The sequence below is a fragment of the Colobus angolensis genome, unplaced genomic scaffold (genome assembly GCF_000951035.1).
Source record: "Colobus angolensis palliatus isolate OR3802 unplaced genomic scaffold, Cang.pa_1.0 Scaffold479, whole genome shotgun sequence".
Taxonomy (NCBI): domain Eukaryota; kingdom Metazoa; phylum Chordata; class Mammalia; order Primates; family Cercopithecidae; genus Colobus; species Colobus angolensis.
In genome coordinates, this window is record NW_012118254.1 from 893,691 (window position 1) to 918,859 (window position 25,169).

At 36.8% G+C, this 25,169-nt stretch overlaps 1 protein-coding gene across 5 annotated transcripts in view; it reads right to left on the reverse strand.

Moving 5' to 3' along the window:
* PHKA1 (phosphorylase kinase, alpha 1 (muscle)) overlaps nt 1-25,169 on the reverse strand; it is a 127,580-nt gene that overhangs the window by 23,168 nt on the left and 79,243 nt on the right. For 3 of the 5 annotated variants that reach the window (XM_011958903.1, XM_011958902.1, XM_011958901.1), the window contains exons 17-27: nt 22,853-22,931; nt 18,961-19,127; nt 16,563-16,739; nt 15,073-15,164; nt 14,590-14,729; nt 9,080-9,236; nt 7,682-7,761; nt 3,563-3,641; nt 3,293-3,422; nt 1,136-1,237; nt 174-289 (exon numbers count right to left, since the gene is read on the reverse strand). In XM_011958903.1, the coding sequence (XP_011814293.1) occupies nt 174-289; nt 1,136-1,237; nt 3,293-3,422; nt 3,563-3,641; nt 7,682-7,761; nt 9,080-9,236; nt 14,590-14,729; nt 15,073-15,164; nt 16,563-16,739; nt 18,961-19,127; nt 22,853-22,931 (1,319 nt within the window). The remainder of the gene's footprint in view (nt 1-173; nt 290-1,135; nt 1,238-3,292; nt 3,423-3,562; nt 3,642-7,681; nt 7,762-9,079; nt 9,237-14,589; nt 14,730-15,072; nt 15,165-16,562; nt 16,740-18,960; nt 19,128-22,852; nt 22,932-25,169) is intronic. The other 2 variants (XM_011958905.1, XM_011958904.1) reach the window with 1 other exon arrangement.

Consider the following 25,169-nt stretch of genomic DNA (forward strand, 5'->3'; position numbering starts at 1 on the left):
AGAGACGGGGTTTCACCGTGTTAGCCAGGATGGTCTCGATCTCCTGACCTCGTGATCTGCCCGTCTCGGCCTCCCAAAGTGCTGGGATTACAGGCTTGAGCCACCGCGCCTGGCCCAAAGGAATGTTCTTAAACGTGGCAATATCCCAGCTAATCTCCCAAGTAGTATCTTACCTGCTTTATCTCACTTTTTAACTGCATGATCCCAGTTCGTTCTGTTTTGGTTGCTCCAACAGCACCGATCTCGTGGATAGATATAGCAGGACTGACATTTGAATCAGTGGGACGAACTACATAGTATGAGAGATTACAGAGAAAGAGAGAGGATAATAAGGTTCAATTTCTTCCCCATCACATTTAAAAAAAAACTTTCATATATATCCTTATTTTTAACTTAATTTAAAAATGATAATCTTGCTATTTGAAATGTGGTCCATGGACCAGCAGCATCAGTACCACCTAGAAGCTTGTTAGTAGAAACTCAGGTCCCACCCCAGATCTACTGAATCAAAATGTGCATTTTAGCAATATCCCCCGCTTGCAACACACTGCTTTTTAACCTTCTTTTACCACTCTAAGGTCTGACATCCATCCATCTGACCATATATATCTACTTACCCTAACCCTGAAAGTTGAGCATGAGAGATGACCGCTTTTCATTGGCTCTGCTGCTTTAGGTATGCAATGCCAAATCCAACCAAAACCACAAACGCAGGTGGACTATTAATTTGTAAGTTTAAACTTGAAGGGTTACATTAGAAGTACCGTAAGCAGCTACACACATAATACAATACTGTAAGAGCTACTGGATTATTGACAATTAGAATATAAGAAAGTTTCAGATGATATGGGTTGCTAATTGTCCTAAAGTGGAGACTTAAGATAATGTGAGGGAATGCATTAAACAGTTAAAAATGAAACATGATAATAATCAATCCACTTAGTTGATATATCATTTAAGTAAAAATATAGTGGTTTCCAAATCTTGCTCCAGAAGACAGCTTGGTTTCTGTTTTATATATTGGAGTTTATTTATTTGGGGCAAAAGGTTCCTGTGATGAAGGAAAAACATTTTAAAACCAATGAGACACTTAAACCAAACAGTATGAAATGAAAATGCAGTTATTCAATCTCACCGCTTCGTTCCACTCCAAACTCCTTGCCGCTGAGAATGTGATGCAGGAGATTCTTCATGGCCGAAGGACTGAGATTCATCAGGCCCTCCGTGGCTTCCTCAGCTAGTCAGCAGAAATGTTAGAACAGAAGAACTTTTAATTTGCCTGCCATGCCCTCTCTATATTGTCTCTATTTCTTTTCTTGCTTAGAATTTCTGAGTCACTTGATTGGAAGAACAGAATTACAAAATAAATTGCTAGCACCCTACTGCTTAGGTATTCTTACTTCCACAGATTCTTAATTATTTAAGAACTGACTATCCAGTTTGTGGATTAGTGAGGTAACTGATTTTTTCTTCGCCCTGCTTCCACACCATTAGGATACTTAGTAAAATCTTTATTTGAAGGTGGGAAGAATGAAGGAACAACAATGGAACTGGAGGTCATTCCAGAGAAAGGCAATGAATGTATATATGCAGATAGGCTAAAATAATTTAAACTTCTCAGCCTGGAAATAATAGAGACTTAAGAGATACAGATTTGAATTCATGAAATTATGACTATAAGAGGATAACCTGAACATGTTAATCAACCTCATACATTTATTAAAAGTTGACTACATGCAGGTCATCATTTTAAGTAACATTAGTACAAGTAGGTATGTGACATGATAACTAATCTTGAGAGTCTGACTATCTCTTTGGGAGTGATGGAACATGTAAATATGATAAACAATAAAACATTGCATATTCTATGTGCCAAATGAGAGGTATAGACAATAACTGCCTTTGAAATCAATGGAGACATCACTCTCCAAGGACTGGAACTGACAAAATTAGTGGGAAGTACTGTGGGACTAGAAGATAAAGGCCAGACTGTTGAGGGTATTAAATATCAGACCCAGGGATCTTGACTTTATCCTATAAGGAATAAAGAGCCATGGTTTTCACGAATCCACAGGAAAACAAGAAATATAACAAGCAATTAAGGAAAAGTGAATATTCAGGGGCTTATCCCTTATTAAGGTTTATTATTGAGCAATCACACCCTCTCGCAAAACATCCCTTGATACCACAACTAGAGAATACTATATAATGTTTATCTATAACAATGTACTGAACTGGAAATCATTTGCAATCAGGTGGACTCAGACTCAAATTCCACTATTTACTAGCTATGTTACTTTGGGATGTTAGGTGACCTTGAGTTTCAGTTTCTTTATTGGTAAAAGTGACACAATACTACCTTCTTCTCCAGAGGATTCTTGTAAGGATTAAATGATATAATATATGTAAACTTAAAGCAAAAAGCACAGTCTCTGGCATATGGTAGGTATAAAATAACTGCTAGCTCTCTTCTGTCAAAGGGTTACTTAAATATAAATTATCTCATGTGTTTGAGTTAGGTTTGACTCAAACTGATAAATTTAGCTACTTGTTAACAGCTTGATTACAAGCCTTTTGGGGGAAATTTAACAGAAAGAATGGCTAAAATTGAGTTTTACAACTTTGATTTTATTTTTCTGTACCTCCCTATCTGTATTATTTTGCAATTCTTGTTGAAATCAAACAAATACTAATGGAATAAGGAGTCATGCCATAGGGGTCCATTTTTCCCTTTCACACTTTATACCATTTTGCCCTACAGCTTTTACAGGCCCCAACTATTCTTCTAACTAAAACTTTTATCTTGCCAAATACACCTATAGTTAATTTCAAAGAGAGTCTTGTCAGATAGATGTTAATGAAAACGTCATCTTCCTTTATTCAATCATGATGGTGACTAGACAGAACACTGACACCATGATCCACTGATGTAGTGACTGATTCTTGGTGTACAGATGCTCCACTGCCTAAATCTGAACCCAACCCAGTCTGTCACACTCAAGTACTCTCCAGAGTTAGAGAAATGAAGTTAGCAAAGAGTGTTAAGTTAAGAAGCATTTGGAGTGAAGAGCCCCCAGGAGATAGCATTCTGAATCTGCAGAACTGATACACAAATGTGTCATCATATCAGCTCCTTGACTTGCATAAATAGTGACTAACAGGGGAACACGGTTGCCATATCCAGCTTGAGCTATGGATAAAAATGTTTTAGCTTTCTTTATTTCTTGATTCCGAACTCTATAAACCTACATCAAAAGTGAATTCTACCTAAAACAGTTACTGAATTAAGTACCTGAGCATCGAAGGGAGTGGGCCAGTTCTGTTGCCATAACTTGTATGATCAGACCAATTCGAAGTCGAAACATTTCAGCAAAGAGGCCAGGCTGGGTTCGAATATACATGGCTAGATATACCATTATTTCCTGCACACAGAGTAGATATAGACAAAAATAATGGCCCAGGTCTCACAACGCCTATTTTGTTGTCTTTGGAAATTGCTAGATCAATTGAAAACAAACTTTAAAATATCAATCACCAGATTAGCCTTTACAATTCTTCTCACCTGTGTAAGGATTGAAATGCTCATATCCCCTTCACTGGCTTCATCTATCAGCTGAGTGAGCACCTCACAGGGCAGAGGTCTGAGGAAGAAGACAGTGAAGAAAGACAATATTCTACAACCACTTAATCTTAAATATGCTGAAAAAATGAAGCAGCTTTATCCAAGTCCACATCACTGCCTCAACATTTCATCATGACCAATAGCATTCTGATTTTTTCAAACTTCAGCACTCTTTCATTGCCTCCTGAAACCACTCTGGCCCATATCAACTTAGAGGAGCTCTGCTCTCCTCTCTCTAAACCTGAATTCTCTTCCTCCTTCAAAATTTATTTAAAACTCACACCATGATGTCCTTCTAGACTAGTCTTTCATAGTTAGCTTTGAACACTTGACAAGTAACTATTAGGGCTACAAAGTACTAAATTAACTTTAAGCTGTGCTTTTTTTGGTAATACACAATATTTCTACATATTTACAGGTTACATGTGATGTTTTGTTACATACATAGGATGTGTAATGATCAAGTCAGGGTACTTACGGTATCCATCACCTTGAGCATTTACCATTTCTTTTAGCTGGGAACATTTCAAGTCCTCTCTTCTAGTTATTTTGAAATATACAGTACATTGTTGTTAACAATAGTCACCCTACTCTGCTACTGAACATTAGAATGTATTCCTTCTTTAACCAACATCTCTTCAGCATCCCACCCCCATAATGGAATACTAGCTGTGCCTTTTTGAAACCATTTTATTATTTTACAATCACAGTTGATAGAGTTGTTTGATTTTCTATAGTTTCAATTCACATACGAGCACACACACACCCACACACCCACACACACACACACAGGTATACACCCATCCTCCCACACTTCTGATTCTCCTGCTGACACAAAGTACTCTGGGGCATGAACCATGCCATCTTCTTTGGATTGCCTACAGTGTCACAAAACTGATACAAAAAAGATTATTTTTTCCAGAAGCAAGATTTTATGGGTTGAATTGTGTCCTCTCCTCAAATTTTTTTCTTTAAATTTTTTTAATTTTTAATTTTTGTGGGTATATAGTAGGTGTATACATTTCTGGGGTGCATGAGATATTTTGATACAGGCATTTGACATATAATAATCAAATCAGGGTAAATGGGGTATCTATCTCATCAAGCATTTATCTTTTGTGTTACAAACAATCCAATTACACTCTTGCAGTTATTTTTAAATGCACAATTAAATTATTTTGACCATAGTCTCCCTATTGTGCTATCAAATACGAGATCTTCTTCATTCTCTCCAACTACTTTTTGTACCCATTAACCATCCCCACTCCCAACCCATAACCCCTGCTACCCTTCCCAGTCTTTTGGTAACCATCATTCTACTTGCTATCTCCATGAGTTCAATTGTTTTGATTTTTAGTTCCCACAAATCAGTGAGAACATGTGAACTTTGTCTTTCTGTGTCTGGCTTATTTCACTTAACAAAATGACCTCCGGTTCCATCCATGTTGTTATGAATGACAGGATCTCATTCTTTTTCGTGTCTGAATAGTACTCCCTTTTGTATATGTACCATATTTTCTTGATCTATTCATCTACTGATGGACACTTAGGTTGCTTCCAAATCTTGGCTATTGTGAATACTGATGAAATAAATGCAGGAGTGCAGATATCTCATCAATGTACTGATTTCCTTTCTTTTGGGTATATACCTAGCAGTGGGATTGCTGGATCGTATGGCAGCTCTATTTTTAGCTTTTTCTCAGGAACCTCCAAACTGTTCACCATAGTAGTTGTACTAATTTACATTCCTACCAACAATACATGAGGGTTCCCTTTTCTCCACATCCTTGCCAGCATTTGTTATTGCCTGCCTTTTGGATAAAAGCCATTTTAACTGGGGTGAGATGATACTTCATTGTAGTTTTGATTTGCATTTTTCTGATGATCAATGATGTTGAGCACCTTTTCATATGCCTGTTTGCCATTTGTATGTCTTCTTTTGAGAAATGTCTATTCAGACTATTTGCCCATTTTTAAAGCAGATTATTAGATTTTTTTCCTATAGAATTGTTTGAGCTCCTTATACATTCTGGTTATTAATCCCTTATCAGATGGGTAATTGGCAAATATTTTCTCCAATTTCACCTTTCCAATTTGCTTTAAATACCGAATGACTGACTGTAGAATGGTTGATGCTGAGTTCTTTGGCAGTTTCTCGTGTAGTTGTGAGAGGATCAGCTTCAACGATAGCTCTCAATTGGTCATTGTCAACTTTCAACGGCTGGCCAGTATGCTCCTCATCTTCAAGGCTCTCGTTTCCTTTGCAAAACTTCTTCAAACACCACTGCACTGTACGTTCGTTAGCAGTTCCTGGGCCAAATGCCAGGCCTATAATCGGGGACCTCAAGAACCTGTTTTGTGCTCTACCCCACTGTGGCCAACCTGGTACCTAAGCTGCAAGACAAAGTCCCCTTTACTCTTCCCTCTCCTTTTCTTGAGCAGAAGGAGTCTCTCCATATACCCACCACAGCTGGGCATGTGTTTGGTCACACCTGGAACCAGAATGTCTCAGAGTCTCACTCAAGGCCCATGGCCATGTACTACCTGGTCACTGTGCTGATTGTTCAGGGCCCAAGGGCTCTTTAGTCAGCATGTGATAAATCCTGCCAAAACTGGGTCCTTCCCTTCAAAGTAGCAGGTTCCCTTCTGATGCAAGGTGTGTGTCAAAATGTCATCCAGGAGCTAGGGCCTGGAATGGGAGTCTGATGCCTCTGCCTGGTGCCCTATCCTACTGTGGCTGAGCTGGTATCCAACTTGCAAGATAAAGTCCTCTTTACTATTTCCTCTCCTCTCAAGTGGAAGGAAGGATTCTCTCCCAGAGTTGCACTATCTGGAGTTGGAAGAGGGGTGGCACAAGCACTCCTTTGCCCACCCTAGCTGACATCTCACTAGGTCGCATGTACCCGAAGTCCATTGGTTTCGAGTCCAGCACAACACAAGGATTTGCCCAGGAATTGCAGTCCTCGTGGCCTAGATTGCTTTTTGAGTCTATTTAGTACCCAGAGCACTTTAAGCCCGTGGTGGTGAAGTTTGCTGGAACTTTTGTTTCTCTGAGCCTTCATATGGGAGCTTGAACTGGAACTCAAGGGTAACAGAAATCATGGACATAAACCAGGAAGGAAGTAGCATGCAGACATCAGCGAAAGTATCCCTTCTGTAGCTAATGTAGTAAAAAAAATTTGTAAATAAAAAACATGCTGTAGATAGAGTTTAACCAGGAAAAAATGAGGGAGAAATATTTACAAAAGTTTTTTTTACTACTTTGGCTACAGAAGTAGAACTGACAAGCAGGGGGGAATACCCTTTTTAAAAATTACTCTCTAGCAGAAAAACAGATTCTTCAGATCATTTATGAATGAAATTAGAATCTCTCTAAAAATATTTCTTGGAGATACATACTCTTTGTAAGATTTAAATTTTGGCACTGGTGTGATATGAAATTAAACACATTTACTGCAGATGAATTTTACTGGCATGGCCAGTGGCAAAAGGAAGACTCATGTATAAAGATTCAATTTTCCATCCCAGCCCCATCACTTGACTCACATCTGCCTCCAGGCCAAGCCTATCTTAGGGTACTCTTTCCAGTCGGAGGCTGTGGCAGACCTCAGACAGTGGCACTCTGATTACAGGGTTCCTGGAAGGGTGCTACCTCACAGTTTTCCTCTTTGACTATGACCTCCATCCCCTTTATTCTTCTTGAGCAGCATGGAGTTTCATGGTCAGCCCTGGCTCTAGCCACTTTCTTTCACCTCCTCTTTCCAGAGTATGGCTGACATTTTGTGGTTGCTAACTCAAGGTACCCTGTTTGTTTTGTTTTTTGAATGGCAGGTATGGAAAATCCAGTAAGTAAAAAGAGTTTGAGTACTACTCTCTGTGAGTTTTCTCCTTCATTTACTCTTGCCCTATCATTACCAACATTCTTTCACCAAGTGTCTCTGATAGACGTGAACATATGTAGGACATTATCATCCACTGACAGATTAGGGCAAGAGAATTCTAAGTCCACACCACTCCTTAAAGGCTCAGAGAAGCCTAATCAAACCCAGCCATACTCACGCAGAGATAGTCTTTTCTCGAGGTTCTGGAGGAAGTCCCACTGTCAAATGTTTCTGGTGGGAGAGAAGGTCTGTGCAGGCCTAACAAGAGATAGCATAATATTATCGTTTCTGTAACACCTCAGGTTTCCACAGCATTTCTCTTTTCAGCTTAGAAACTTTTGCTCCTCCTTAACATAATGACACACTGAAGTCTCTTCCTCAGAAAATACCATGAAGATCAGAAAAGAAGGATTTCTAGGAAGAAACAATGAGGTCTTTTCATCTATCTCCTAGAAGGCAGGAACTTTTTTGTTTGGTTGGTTTATGGATTTTTTTTCTTTCTTTTTAAAAAATTTGTTTAAATGTTTAAGCTTTTAATTTTTATGGATAAGTAAGTTATATATATTTATGGAGTACATGTGATAGTTTCATACAAGCATACAACATGTAATGATCAAACCTGGGTAATTGAGACATCCATCACCTCAAATATTTATCATTTCTTTTGATGGCAAGATTCCAAATCTACTCTTCTAGTTATTTTGAGATTTACAACAAATTATTGTTAACTATAGTCATCCTATCGTGACACTAAACACCAGATCTTATTCCTTCAAACTGATTGTATTTTCGTGCCCATTAAGCAACCTTTCTTTATCCCCCACTCCCGACTACCCTTCCCAGCTTCTGGCATCAATCACTCTACTCTCTACCTCTATGAGATCAACTTTTTAAGCTCGTACATATGAGTGAGAACATGTGGTATTTGTCTTTCTGTGCCTGGGTTATTTCACCTAACATAGTGCCCTCCAGTTCCATTCATGTTACTATAAATGACAGGGTTTCACTCTTTTTAATGCAGAATAATATCCAATTGTGTATATATACCACATTTTCTTCATCTATTCATTTTCTGATGGACATTTAGGTTTATTCCACACCTTTGCTATTGGGAATAGTGCCACAGTAAACATGGGAATTGTAGATTATCTCTCGCATATACTGATTTCCTTTCTTTTTGATATATACCCAGCAGTTAGACTGCTGGATCCCATGGTAGTTCTACTTTTAGTTTTTTGATGAACTTCCATACTGTTTTCCGTAAGTGGCTATACTGAGTTCCATTCCCACTAATGGTGTATGGACGTTTCCCTTTCTAGGAGGTAGGAACCTAGTGTAAATTCATTCTTAAGATATAGAATTCTTAATATCATTATAAAGATGTTATGGTTTATAACATTTTATAAATCTACAATTCTTGTCATTCACAAACAAAAAGAATTGAATATCATATTTTATGTGGAAAAGACATCTCAAATGGTTAGAGGCTATGGTTGTTTTAAAAAACAATTATAGAAATCAATTTTTAAAAAGCACTCTTATTTAGATTTGGTATAAATTCAAGAATTTATAGTACCTCATCAAGTGCTTCCACTTTCTTCCTTAAGATCCCCGAAATGTATCGGATCAGGCCCCAGTGACGAATTTCTCCCACTTTGCCATACAGCTCGGTAAGAAGCTCTCTGACTGTAGCACTCCCTTCATTATACAATTCAGTGTTCCAGTCAGGTCCTCTAGAATTTTAAAGACGGGACTACATCAGTTATAAGTAAAGCCTCTGGCAATCATTTTTGCTTTCAGTGTTATAACGAATATGCCTGTTTTTGATAAGTCTCTCTCACTAGGAAATCAATGCAATTTACTAAGAATTCTTATAAAACTATGATTAACAGTCAGCCCTGAAAGCCAGTACCTAGACAAGAATAAGTCTTAGTTTCAGCTGTGCTTTTGACAAAATGCATTCTTTTACTCTATTCATGGGCTTCAATATAGTTGAAATTAAAGACAAAGATTTAACAAAAGAATTATTTTAAAAACCACTGTAAGGAAAGTCATATGACAAATTACAAATGAGGAAAAAATGTTTGCAATTCATAGGATAATTTCCCTTACATATAAAGAACTCCAACATGTAGATTAAAAAAATTAACAAAAGAAAACCTGGCAAAACAAATATTGCTGGCAAAACAAATAGATGGCTTTAAAAGATAGGAAAAGGTGCTCAACCTCACTCACAGAGAACCTTTAACTTAGCACTATGCCAAGATAACATTTTTAACCTATCAGATTGTCAAAAGCCCCTAAATTTGATAACACTGCTTTGGTGAGACTTTGAGAAAACAGGCACCATCAATATGCTGCTGATCAGAATAAAAATTGGACAATTCCTCTGGAGAGCTATTTGTAAATATATATCAATACTGAAAATATTTAAAAACAGCCTGGCAATTCCTAACATGGTTAAATACAGAATTACCATAGAATCCAGCATTTCCACTACTAGTTATACAGCCAATAGAAATAAAAACATATGTCCACATTAACTTGTACATGAATGTTTATACCAGCATTATTCATAATAGCCAGAAAGTAGAAAGAACCCAAATGTCCATCATCTGATGAATGGATAAATAAAATGTGTTATATTTATATAGGATATAATATCTGGAAATAAAAGAATGAAGTACTGATACATGTTACAACACAGATGAACCTTGAAAATATTATGTTAAATGAAAGAAGCCTGTCATAAAGGACCACATATTGCAAGACTCAATTTACATAAAATGTCCCAAGCAAACAAATCTATACAGACAGAATGTAGATTAGTGGCTGCCTAGGGCTGGGGGGATGGAGGGATTGAGGGTTGACGGATAAAGGAAGTGGGGTTTCTTTTTGGGGTAATGAAAATGTTCTAAAATGAATAGTGGTGAAGAATGCACAACAATGTGAATACATTAAAAACCATTTAATTGTACAGTTAAAAAACACCTATTTTTTGATCTATCAATTCAAGTTCTGGTTTACTTGCAGGATAAATTTCACACACGTGAAATGCTACATGCTATGAGGCTATTTGCTATAGCATTTTTGTGATTGTGAATTCTGGCAACAATTCAGATGTTCATCAATAAGAGACTGGCTAAGTAAATTATGATATATTCAAATAATGGAATGGCACACAATTATTAAGAAAATATGAAGTAGATCTAGACTGTGGTATTATATTTTCAACAATAGCTGCAACAATTTCCTATCTAACCTACTCTTCTTACAATGTGACTCTCACACTCCTCCCATGAAGAGATGGTTTCTGTGTTCCCTTCCCTTGAACCCAGGCATGCTTGTGATTAAGGCAAAAGTGACTTACATAATTTCTGAGGCTAGGCTATACAAAGTAATAGAGCTCCCAGCTGGGACACTTACTAGTAGAACCTAGTCATCATGCTGTGAAGATGTGGGGAGACATATGAGGGGGGTCATCTGCGGTATACCAGCAGTAGGTAACCTCAGCTGAGGTTCTAGCCAACAGCCAGTACTAACCCCTAGACATATGAGTGAGCAAGCATTGTGAAGATTCCAGCCCCAGACATTGTTGACCAAAACTAAATGAGAGATCTCAGGTGAGAACTGCCTGGCCGAACACAGGCAGGTCCCAGAACTGTAAAAGATGATTTAAAAATTTAAAATTTTTGTTATTTTAAGCTACTGAGTTTCAGAGTGATTTGTTATGAAGCAACAGATAATTGGAATATATATGTAGTGATCATCAAGATATATATTAATCTAATGATGGTGTGTAAATTACATCTTTAGTGTGAAGGTTAAAAGACAAAACTATTAAAAACAGTAACTACAGTAATTTGTTAAGGGATATGCAATATAAAAATTGTAAATTGTGACATCAAAAATTCAAAATGTTGGGAGGTGGAGTTAAAGAGTTTTCTTCTTCTCTATTATTGTAATCATAGTTAAATCGTTAAGACTTTTTGTAAGCCTCATGTTAAGCACAATGCAAAAACATATAATAGATATGGTAAAAATAAAAAGCAAAAAATCAAAACAATTATGAAGGAAAATCACTTAGCCATAAAGACAGATAGTAAGAAAGAAATAAAAAAGGAAGGAAGGAAGGAAGGAAGGAAGGAAGGAAGGACTCTACAAAACAACAGGAAAACAATTAATTACATGGCAGTAGTAAGCCCTTACCTACCAATAATTACCTTTAATGTGAATTGATTAAGTTATCCATTAAAAAGCAGAGTAGCTTAATGAATAAAAAAACCAAGAACCAACTATATGCTGCTTAAAAGAGACTCGCTCCACCTGTGAGGACACACATGGACTAAAAGTGAGTGGATAGAAAAAAGATATTCCATGCAAATGGAAACCAAAAGACAACAGACGTAACTCTACTTGGGTAAAACAGACTTTCAGGGCCAGGTGCTGTGGCTCACACCTGTAACTCCCAGCATTCTGGGAGGCTGAGGCAGGAGGATGCTTTGAGCCCAATAGTTTGAGACCAGCCTGGGTAACATGGCCAGACTCCAGCTCTGCAAAAAAAAAAAAATAAATAAATAAATAAAAATAAAAATTAGCTGGGCATGGTGGCATGCACCTGTGGTCCCAGCTACTCAGGAAACTGAAGTGGGAGGATCACTTGAGCCCAGGAGTTTGAGACTGCAGTGAGCCATGTTCATGGCACTACACTCCAGCCTGGCTGACAGAGCAAGACTGTCTTTAAAAAATAGACTTCAAGTAAAAAACTAAAAAGTGATATAAAAGGTCACTATATAATGATAAGGGGGGTCGGTTAAGCAAGAGGATTTAACTATTGTAAATGTATATGCACCCAACATTGGAGCACCTAAGTATATAAAGCAAATATTAACGTACCTAAAGGGAGAGATAGACCACAATACAATAATAGTAGGGGCCTTCAACAGCCCATTTTCAGTAATGGATAGACCACATAGACAGAAAATCAACAAACATTGGATTTAAACTGTACACTAGACCAAATGGACCTAATTGATATTTACAGAACATTCCATCCAAAAGCTACAGAATACACATTATTCTCAACTTTACATGGAACATTCTGCAGGGTAGATTATATACTAGGCCACAAACAAGTATTAACGAATTGAAGAAGATCAAAATCATATCAAGTATCTTTTCTGATCACAATGACATAAAATTAGAAATCAATAACAGGAGAAACCACAGAAACTTTACAAATACAAGGAAATTAAACATGCTCCTAAACAACCAAGGGGTCACTGAACAAATTAAGAGGGAAATTACAAAATTTTCTTTAGGCAAATGAAAAGGAAATGCAACATACCAAAAGATATGGGATATAGAAAATGCTATTCTAAGAGAGATGTTTATAGCAATGAATGCATATATCAAACAGTATAAAGATCTCAAATAAACAACAAAATGTTACACCTAAAGGAACTAGAAAAACAAGAACAAACTAAACCCAAAATTAGTAAAAGGAAAGAAACAATAAATACCAGAGTGGAAATAAATAAAATAGAGACTAAAAAAGCAATACAAATGATTAACAAAATGAGGAGCTGGTTTTTTTTTTTGAAAAGATAAACAAAATCAACAAAGCTTTGGCTAGACAAAGAAAAAAAGAAAGAACATCCAAATAAATAAAATGAGAGATGAAAAGGAGATATATAGCCTGGGCAACACAGTAAGACCTCATTTCTATATATAATTAAAAAAACATTTAGCCGGGCATGGTGGCACACACCAGTGGTACCAGCTACTCAGGAGGCTGAGGTGGGAGGATCACTTGAGACTGGGCAGTGAAGGCTGTAGTGAGCCATGATCACACCACTGCACTCCAGCCTGGGCAACAGAGCAAGACCTCACCTCAAAATTAAAAAAAGAAGATGAGATATAACTGATACCGATACCACAGAAATACAAAGAATTGTTAGAAACTGTTATGAACAATTATATGCCAGCAAGTAGGAAAACCTAGAAGAAATGGATACATTTGTGAACACATACAATCTACCAAGATTGAAGTATGAAGAAACAGAAAATCTGAATAGATCAATAACAAAGGAGATTGAATCAGTAATAAAAAGTCTTCCCTCAGAGGGAAGCCCAGGACCAGACGGTTTCACTGCTGAACTGTACCAAATGTTTAGAGAACTAATACTAATTATTTTCAAACTATTCCAAAAAATAAAAAATAAAAAGAAAGGAAAAGGGGAGAGTTCTTCCAAACTCATTTTATAAGGCCAGCATTACCCTGATACCAAAACCAAACAAGGATACAACAAAAAAAGAAAGCTAAAAACCAGTGAGAATGTTCATCCTGTAATGATTATAAAACCCCCAATTTAGTCTCCTTTCCCTGGGCTCTCAAGCTTTTTTGGGAGCAAGCTGGGAACCTTCTTTGCTCTTCCCAGAAAGCCTCATTATGTGAGTAATAAATATTCCACATCTTCTTGGTATGTGTATGTCACCATCTATCTCAAAATCCAAACCAAGTTTAGGGGAAGAAAGTCCATCCTGCTTCTTCATGGTGAGTAGAACATGGAAAAGGAGATAGAACAGATTATTTTTGTGTGGGCTTGTGGGGTCCAGGAGAGAGGAGTTCAATTTGGACATATTGAGTTTGTACTAATACAAAGTACCTAGCAGGATGCCTGACACATAGCAAACAAAAATGTTAGTTTCTTTTTCCTATAAACCACTATATTCTTACATTTCTTGAGTTAAAAACTTATCTGTACATTTGACCAAATAATGGAGGCTTAAAAATAGCCTAATGACAATAATACTTATCAGTTATTGATCACCCACCATGTACCAGGCATTGTATTAGAGACTTCATAGATATTATATCTTAATCTTTACAATAACTCTATGAGGTATATATAATTCAAATTCTATAAATGAGGACAACTGAGGGTTTGAAGTCACATGATGTGTAGGTTGTTAAACTATATTCAAATCCAGATCGGCGAAACTCCAAAAGCTGTGCTCTATTTATTATGCTATAATTCCTCTGATTATGAACATTAAACTAGATTGATGATATCCACCACTTACTTCATAGTATACAGCATATAGAGGATATCAGCTTGTTCCTGTAAGCTTGAGGTCTCCTTCAACTGTAAAACCAGTGCTTTAAAGTCCACCTCCCCAGACTGGTTTCTAGGAAGATGTATTTCTACACGAACAGAGGGAACCTTTAGTTTGAGAAATGATGAAAAGAAATTAAGTTCACAAGTGCTCAACTTAAATAATGTCCTAGAATGAGTCATCTTTTCACCTCTAAACCTTTTCCAAAGGAATTCTTTAAATATTAATGAAAGGCAAAGCAAAAACAATGAAACCTTCCAGATGTATAATACAGCAATCTAGTTTTCCTAAAGTCTGACCAGACAAACTTGCCCAATGTAAAAGTTCACCAGGATAGCATTTTGCGTACCACTATTTACTAACAAGAACCATAATGACTAGTTCTATTATTTCCCATAAAGATGGCAGTTTTTCAAAAAGCCGATAGAAATACCTCGTGCACAAATTTACCTGGTTCTCCTGTCGGGAATGAGATGAATCAAGTAAATTGAATGAAGGCCGGGAAGCCTGAAATAACTTCATAGGAAGATACATGTGAACATCTGCAAAAGTATGACATTTGTGGGAAATATTAGATAATTAGGAGACTAATAGAAATGCACAATTGACTCCAGCAATTAAGTCACATGTGAGTCAATTCTTTATAGAACAAGAAAGAGAAATTTCTTCTTTCTTGGTAATATCAAAGAAAACAAATATGAATACCAGATAATTTAAATCATGTGCAATTAATAAGTATATTTTGAATTGAATTTCTAGAATTATAGCACTAGCTGGACATGTAAGATATTAAATTTACTAATGTAATTAATCCACAATGGTGCATTCACTGATACTTTGATGGAATACGACATATAATAGAAAGAACTCAGTTGCATTTTATATTTTCCGAACTTTTCTAGGTGAATATCTGGCTGTTCGTGGTTAAATTTCCCTAAGAATACGTGAATGGATAATCCTATCTAGGGAATAAAAAAAATGTAGTTGAGATATTCCTAAGATTGTTTACTTACAGTTCATTGTTGAAATACTTACCATCACCTCTAAGGAAAGATTTGTAATTTTCACTACTTTACAGATACAGAAAGAGAGATACAGAGCTCAAATAACTGTTCAAGCAAGTAAGTAGCAGAGCTGGGAATTAAGCTCAAGTTTTCTGGTTCACAATTGAGAAGTATAACTTAATACATTTCATCTCTTCATATAAGCCCTTTCTCAAGGAAGCATACTCAAAGGGTATGCTAAGCTTTTCCCTATTATAAATGTTAAATGATTTCCAATGTTCATGTTTAATATCTTTGGTTAGTAATGGTCAATAAAGTTTTAGACAGCAAGAGCATGCATCTCAGTCCTTCTCATCATCTGTAGAATGTTAACATTCAGGTCTTCTAGGTGTGGCCAAGGGAGCCCTTCTCTCCTGTCATATCCAGCTACTATCAAGACATTGAACACTCCTTGGAACTATGACTACTCCTGACAATGTGTGGCAGAAGACACCCTCCACTGCAAATACAACTGAAGGAGGGTAGTGGCCATGGGGAGGAGAATGGCAAAGTTGTAAAGAATGAGTATTATATTTGACAAAACAGATCTACATTGCTGGAACAACAACAAAATTCCATAGAAGTAATATTCCCAAAGGAAAAGCCCTTTCTACCATTTTTAACTTTAATGTTATAGTTGAATATGCTCCATGTCTCTTGTTCTGCCTCTTCTTACCATGTTACCAGTTAAACCAGACTACATAGCATAACTATACACAATTCACTAATTTTACAAATATTTGAGTGTCTAATGTGTTCTAGGTGCTGTCTGAGATGCTGGGGATTAAAGCAGTGAACAAAACTTAAGTTCCTGCTTACATTGCAATCAATGCCCGCCCCCATCCTGGGCTTCACGTCATCCTGTGCCTGACTCTGGTGAGTCACAGCATTACTCACTCTGTACATGCAGTTCCTTGGCCTTGGTCACCAAGGACATTAAGTCGCAGGTTGTTTGCACAGCAGCTCGGAACCGATCTAGCCCTCCCTTCTGTGAGGTAGGGGCTAGTTTAGGATGGGGAGCAGTGTGCGCCAAAAGGTGATCTAAATAACGAGCAACTTCATCACCACAGCGAGCTGCAAGGTTAGTGGGGGAAGGGGGAAGAGAAAAGAATGAAAATATTTTAGTTACTTTATAGTCTACCCCAGCAAAGAGAATGATTGGCTCCTGTGCTCACAACATAGCACCAGAAGTAGGTTGTTTTTAGCTCATGGAGGAAAAGCTTGTGATCATGATATAACCTCATCACTTTAAGATCCAGCGACCATGGCCATTTACCAGAACCCACCTCTTCTTCAACTTGCTGAGACAAGGTCAGGGTTCGTGAAAGCAGTATGAGCTTGTTTTACACTGGAGCAAGCATTTAACAATCTGTGTATTTGCATGTGTGCATGTGATGGTAATGGTGACAGGGATGGAGGAGGAGCAGAACAGGGAGCTTCAAGTGGCACTAATGTGAGGGTACTTTTGTGAGGAAGGGCCAGGAAAGGTCAAAAATCTTCTTAGTCACCTCATTTGTTTATTCACCAAATATTGTTGGCTGCTGTGTACCAGGCAGTGTACTAGGTGCTAACATTTTAGTGGTGAAGAGGATGGATATGGTCCCTATCTTCTTGGACTCCCCTTCCCCCATACACCTTCTATAACATTATCTCTGAGTATGGGTAATGGAAAGAAAAACATACATATATCCTGTGGAAGCTTAATATTTCAGACTTTACATGAATATTCACAACGTTTATAGTTAGAAAAGCACACTATTCAGATCAATACCAAAGTCTGCTATATCAGTCATGAGTCATCTGGTTTTTGAAGATATTTACTGATTTCTCCAGGTGTCTTTCTGTGTTCTGACGTGACTAACGCAAACTAGTAGAGCTCTAAGAATGGAGCTCATATTCAGTGACATCCTAATGACAAAGATTGTAACCTTGAATACAATCTAGAAACTTGAGTGGAGGATTATGAAGAATATGGAGAGAAGCTCTTTACCCACAGAAGGGCTGGCAAGCAATAAATACACTCATTTTGAGACCACTGACGAGTAAACCCAGAAGTAGGAAAGTGGCTCAGAATGCCATAATGTCAAATTCAGTAATACGTATCATTAGAAATATATATTTTAGTAATCCAGTGGAATAAATACTACAGATAAAAATCACAACTACCTATAGAATAGCAAACAATCTCAATATACGATCTTCTCATTTAATTTTCAAAGTATTTTATGCCAAGACATCATGACTTTGGTTGTTATTGATAACAGTAAATAGCCTTGTATTTAATGTACTTTTCCAACAAAGAAATTCAACTGTTTTAAATCTTACAAAAACAAATAGAGAATGAATGAAGTGGTGCTTAGTGAGTAAATATCGGGCCCAAAAAAGAAAATAGTCCTTCTGACTGCTAATGTGTTGCCCTATTGTATGAGATTGTGCTGGCTGACCTCACTGAGGACAGAAAATTTATTTTTTTTCTTTTCTCCAACATACCACTCTTAAGATAAAGAAATTGGCTGCCTTAAGTTACAGGCTAACAGTCAAATACCCAGACAATGAAAGCAGGCAAATCATGTTTTAGAGGGCTAGACAAATAATTCTTTCTTATTGGCCCTTCTTTGTATGAGATTCAAGCAACATAATGCCTGCTCTGCCTAAGTCAGTATTTTAACACTGTAAGGTAGTGTTGCTCAGTCACTTTCAATTCATGCCCCTGCAGTGCTTTCTCACTATATCACCTTTGTATTCCTAGAAGCCAGTTAGAGTTTGACTTAGTTGTATTTGCCTCGTTTGTACTATGAAAATAACAGGCATACTGAATAGCCTTTTTCAAACTGCACAGACCTCCCCACAGACTCTGATATGCTCCTCTAATATTATATAAAAAGGACTCTAATTAAATTTCATATTTTTATGCTTTTTAATGTCAAAAAGCCCTACTGTATATGTATTATTTTCCTACTTCACACTTGATTAAACATCTCTCACTCACCACTGCTTCTTCCTATGTCAAAATCACCAGTCACTTCAAATGCCTGGGAGAGGAATCTTCCCCAATCTTAGTAAGGGACAGTCCAACTCCATACTCCACAATTACCACCGGAATATTAGACCAGAAACCAAAGGTAAGTAGAGGGAGGAAAAGTAAAGCCAAACAAAAGTAGAGATCTAGGTGTATTAAACAGGCGTGAGGATAGAACACTGTGAGACTGCTGGCAGCGTAAATTATTAAGAATGGTGCTAAACAATATTTTGTAGTTTTGTCCAGCCAGGCCAATGCTTTATGAAGCCTCCTTACCATGACTGGTTGAATCATAACCATTCATCCAGTTGGCAGATTCCAGGTAATCATAGTTGTCATCATAATCTTCACTGTACAGCTTACCCTCAGGTCCAGGGTCCATGAAGCTCAAGTGTGTGCAACAAGATGTTGTTAAAAACTCTGACAATTTACCTGTTTGAACCCTAAAAATTACAGGAGGATAGAAAACAGGAAATCAGGGGTGATCCTTTTTAAACAACACAATCTTAGTGATAAAAGGACACCTAACATATTTTGTTGGGGGATTACTAATGTGCATACATTAATATAAATTTTGTAAAAACAAAATTTTACAGCACTCCTAGGCATGGTATACATCTTAAATGGTTAGGGGACTGTATTAATAAAGGTTACAATTATGGATTAACAATCCACCAGCAGACCAGTTTTGCTCTCTTCTACTGCCATATATTACGTTGCTAACTATGCCAAATATCTGGTAAAAATTTGCATTGGCTACTGGAGAAGCCTGGAGAGAATGAAGATAAATCATCACAGACCCATCACATCATTAAAAAAAATTCCCAAAGGCCATTGGAACATAAAGGATGGTACTTGACAATTTTGTAAATTATAGTAGACTGTAAGCCATATTGTCTCCTACTTATGAAGGCAATTACAAAACCCAAAAGCAAAGTCAGCATTACCAAATTTCTAAAGAGGCCAACTTGAAGGGGCTATCAGTGGCCACACCTTGGATAATTAAAATATTGAAATAATGACAGAAATGGATCATGGCATATTAAATAAAATAATAATCTATGAATCTGTGCTGATACTAAACTACAAAATAAAAGGGGGGAAGGGAAAACTCTTTTTTAACATAAGAATTTCCACCAATAAATGTACCCAGAATGATAGAAATACAATTTAATAACTCCATTAGTAATAAGTGAATTCATGCAAGGATCAATGGAAGCTAATATGATTTGATCAAACACTGTTGGAGAGAGGATATGCAGAAACCTGGCACATACCAGGTTCAACACCTTAAACAAGTGATCAAGGTTATCATCACCCAATAATGTCACAAACAAATCTCATGTGCCTCCTGATATGATGCACTGAAAGGGACTGTAGTAAATTCTTACAATTGTATGTTTCCCTGCCATCTATTTTGAATATAAGCTTAACTTTCTCATACCAGAAGCAGAGTTCAGTCATCTTTGACAGTTTCCAGTTCTACACCTCCCTCAGTTCCTCACTGTGGTCAGTCCACATATCTGCCTTACACAACTTCCTCTTGGTAACCACCTCCCTAAGGGACAGCTAAATATGATCTATTTGACTAGCCTTACTGATCCTTACATCCTACATGAACTATGCCAATATGCCACAGTGACCACCTCTCAAGTCACAGTGTGACCTCCAGGAAGTCATGCCTGCTTGCTTTAAACCCATCAGTTAAAACTCCCCAAGGAATATCTGTTTGGATAATGCCCTGGACCTCAATAAAGGCACTGGCCCATGGGTCTCTCTTTTTCTCTCTCCACATACTCCCTGACATCAGTGTGTGTGGCCTCCAGGTATTCTGTGTACCCCACCTGCAGGACCTGTAAGTAATAAAATCTTTATTTCCATCTTGTGCCTCCTAACCATTGAAAAGGTGCTCTGCATCTTAAAGATCCTAATTTAAAACAAGGACCCAACATCACACAGGTAGTATTCCTGCCAAAAACATATAGCCTAAATCTAATCATGAGAAACAACCAGACAAATCCAAATTGTGAGATATTCTGCAAAATAACTGACCTGCATTCTTCAAAAATGTAATGAAAACTGTCATGAAAGATTGACAAAAGGCTGGAGAACCCTTCTAGATTAAAAGATACCAAAGAGATATAACAACTAAGTGCTAACATGTGATCTTTGATTGGATCCTGGATTGGTGGGAAAACAGCATGATAAAACATTATTGGGATAATTGGGTAACTTTTTACTTTTCCTTCGACTTTATTTATTTCCAACTTTCACTTTAGGCTCAGGGGTACATGTGTAGATTTGTTACATGGGTAAATTGCATGTTACAGGGGTTTGGTGTACAAATTATTTCGTCACCCATAGTAAGCATAGTATCCAATAGGTAGGTTTGCAGTCCTCACCTACCTCTTGCCCTCCACCCTCAGGAAGGTCCTGGTGTCTATTGTTTCCTTCTTTGTGTCCGTGTCTACTCAATGTTTAGTTCCCACTTATAAGTGAGAACATGTGGTATGTGGTATTTGGTTTTCTGTTCCTGCATTAATTTGCTTAGGATAATGGCCTCTATATGCATTCATGTTGCTGCAAAGGACATGATTTTGTTCTTTTTTATGGCAGTGTAGTATTCCATGGTGCATTACATGCCACATTTCCTTTAAGAAGTCCACCATAGATGGGTATCTAGGTTGATGCCCATCTTTGTCTTTGCTATTGTGTCTAGTGCTGTGATGAACATATGCACGTAAGTGTCTCTATGGTATAATGATTTATATTCTTTTGGATATATATCCAGTAATGGGATTGCTGGGTAGAATGGTAGTTCTATTTTAAGTTGGTTTGAGAAATCTCGAAACTGTTTTCCACGGTCTCCCAGGTTGGAGCGCAGTGGTGCAATCCTGGCTCACTGCAACTTCCGCCTCCCAGGTTCAAGTGATTCTCATGTCTCAGCCCCGCGGTAGCTAGGATTACAGGTATGCACCAGCACGCCTGGCTAACTTTCATATTTTTTGTAGAGACAGGTTTTTGCCATGTTGGCCAGGCTGGTCTTGAACTCCTGGCTTCAAGTGATCTGCCCGCCTTGGCCTCCCAATCTAAGTGTGATGATTATATTACAGTTATATGTAAGAATGCACTTGTTCTTAGACAGAAAGAACAAAAAAAACCCCAAGTATTTAGGGTTGAGTTATGATGTCTATGGCTAATTATTTTAGCAAAAAAGCATGTGTGTATATATATGTATATACATATACATAACACATAGTACATGTAGTATGTATGTGTGTGTATATGCATACATATGTATATGGGAGGACGTAGGGAGGAAGAGAGAAAGGAAGGGGGAAAGGTAGGAAGGGAGGGAAGGGAAGAAATAGAGAATGCACAGTGGGACAAAATGTTAATAACGGGTGAATCTTGAAAAAGGGTATATGGGTGTTCAGCAGTATTCTTGTAAATTTCTGTAAGCTGGAAATTTTTCAAAATAAAAACTTAGGGGGAAAAAGAAAAGGAAAGCAGCTAGAATCAAATAATCTAATAGGCATTAGAAAAACAAAACAAAACAGGTTTTCTGATCCTTTGAGATCTAGGCAAAGAACAGGGTAGGAAAAACTTCCAACCTTCCTCTACAACATTAAATTCCTTGATTCAGTCTATCAAACGTTAGCCCCTCTGAGTAGGATGGGATTATGTTATTGAAGATACAGTTAGTTCCCACTTACTCCTACAGGATATGTTCCAAAACCCCCCTTGTGGATTCCTGAAACTGCAGATAGTACTGAACTTATATATATATACACACACACACACACACACACACACACACACACACACACACACTGTGTTTTTTCTTAAACATACATACCTATGATATAGTTTAATTTATAAATTAAGCATAGTAAGAGCTTAAAATAATGAAACAGAACAATTATAACAATATACTATATTAAAAGTTATATGAACACAGTCTCTTTTTCTCTCTCAAAATATCCTATTGTACTGTACTCACCTATTGGCAAACTACAGGTTGACCATGGGTAACTGAAATATTGGAAAGTGAAACTGTAGATAAGGAGGGACTACATACACAGAAAGGCACCACAGGTATGCCATTACTGTACCCAGTCTCCTAATTTCATTTCATTTCACTAAAGAGTATATAGAGGTCACTTACCTTGCCCCACCAAAATAGCCATCTTGCATTTTTCGGAGTGCTGCCAGGATACTTGAATTCAAGCTTGTTCCATCTTCATCTTGAAATGAACAGAATTTTAAAACAATCTTTGTGGTTTTAACTCTGAAGTAGGGGGAAATCTTGTAATTATTTCAAATCAACATTCTGGTGGTTACAGTACAAATGAGACACTCCTCATTGACCACCCTGATTTTAACAATTCATCTGAGAGCCAACAACACTGAAGAATGGACAAATGGTAAGGGATGATGACTGATAGACAGATTTCCTCAAAGGCATTATCTTATTCGTCAGCATTATCTTATTTGTCAGAAGTACTTAGCACAGTGCCTGATGGCAGAACACTGAACGACTACTGAATGCTGATAATACCAGTAGCCACTACTTGTTGAATGTTATGTGCCAAGCACTGCACTAAACATTTTATACACATTATCTCATATAAAGAACCTTGGCATATATGTCTGTGTATAGGCATAAAAATATCTAGAAAGCTAACAATTATCTGATTTTATGTGGAAGGAATCATACTACACATACTCTTTCATGATCTGCTTTCTAACTTAACCTTTGTAATAGCTAAAAATAATTCCTAGTAAATTTAGACTGTTTTATATTATAATCAACACTGTAATGAAGACCATTATACCAACATCTTGATGCACTTATTCTATTATATCCTTAGGTTAAATTCTTACAAGTAGAACTATTAGGACAAATGAAACACTAAGTAAATTTACAGAGACTGCCAAATTACCCACTATAAGGGTTGTGCCAATTATATTTCCATCAACAGTATAGAAAGTGACTTTTTCCTACATTTTTAACGGGCAATGATCTTTTAAATTTTTCTTAATCTGATAGGTAAAACAAGAAGATATTGCTTTAATTTTATTGCCAATAAGATTATGCATATTTTCATGTATTTACTAAAAATCTGTATTTCTTTTATGAATTGCCTGATCACGTCCTTTTCCCATTTTTCCATCACGTAGTTTATCTTTTTTCAGTTGACTTTCAAGAGTTCTTTGTTTTTTGGGGATATTACCCTTTTCATTCTTATATATATGACAAATACTTTATCTAGTTTATTATTTTTCTTTCAACCTCATCCACAGTGCTTTTGATATAAAAGATTTATTTTAATTTTCATGTTTTTAAATCTGACAGTATTTTATTTTTGTGTCTTGCAAAGGACAGCTCTCTTCAACCTAACAAAAATATTCTCATATATATATATATATATTTTGAGATGGAGTCTGGCTCTGTCGTTCAGGCTGGAGTGCAGTGGCGCAATCTTGGCTCACTGCAACCTCTGCTTACCAGGTTCAAGTGATTCTTCTGCCTCAGCCTCCCAAGTAGCTGGGACTACAGGCGCGTGCCACCACACCTGGCTAATTTTTGTATCTTTAGTAGAGATGGGGTTTCATGATGTTGGCCAGGGTGGTCTCATACTCCTGACCTCAAGTGATCCGCCCGCCTTGACCTCCCAAAGTGCTGGGATTATAGGCTTGAGCCACCCCGCCCAACTTCCCATATTTTTTTCTAAGACTCTCACAGGTTTATTTTTTATGTTTAGCTCTTTAATCTATTTAGAATGTATTTTTGCAAAGAAAAGTAAAGTAGCAAGCCTAAATGAATTATTTTCCCAAATGTATTTATATTTACATTTTGTCTGTATTTGAAATTCTATCTTTATCATTTCTTTAATTACAATGGATCTTTCACTTTCTTTTAAAAAATCTGGTTATTCATTTACATTTTCTCTTCCATATGAAATCGAGGTTCAGCTTGTTCAGAAAAATTTATGTTTTTGTTATTACTGGGAATTGCCTGAATTGATATAATGAGAGTGGGTAATTTCTCAATATTAACTATTTACATCTAGGAACATGGTGTATCTCTCTACTAATTAAAATATTTTATTGTCTTCAATAGTTTTATAGTTTTTCTCATACACTTTTATAAATGGTTCTATTCAGCTTATACTTGTATTCTTATTTTTCTAGGAAATCTATCAATTTTATCTAGATGTACAAAATTGTAGTTGGTATTCTTTTATAGTGCTTAAAGTCTCCTCTATTTCTGTTGCTATATCTCTTTTGTCATTCCTAACATTTTTATTATTTTTTTCTTTACTCTGAATTCTACTTCACCAGATACTAATGTAGCTACTTCTGCTTTTCAAAATTAATGTTTCTGAGTGATGATGAGCATTTTTTCATGTGTCTGTTGGCTGTATGAATGTCTTCTTTTGAGAAATGTCTGTTCATATCCTTTGCCCACTTTTTGATGG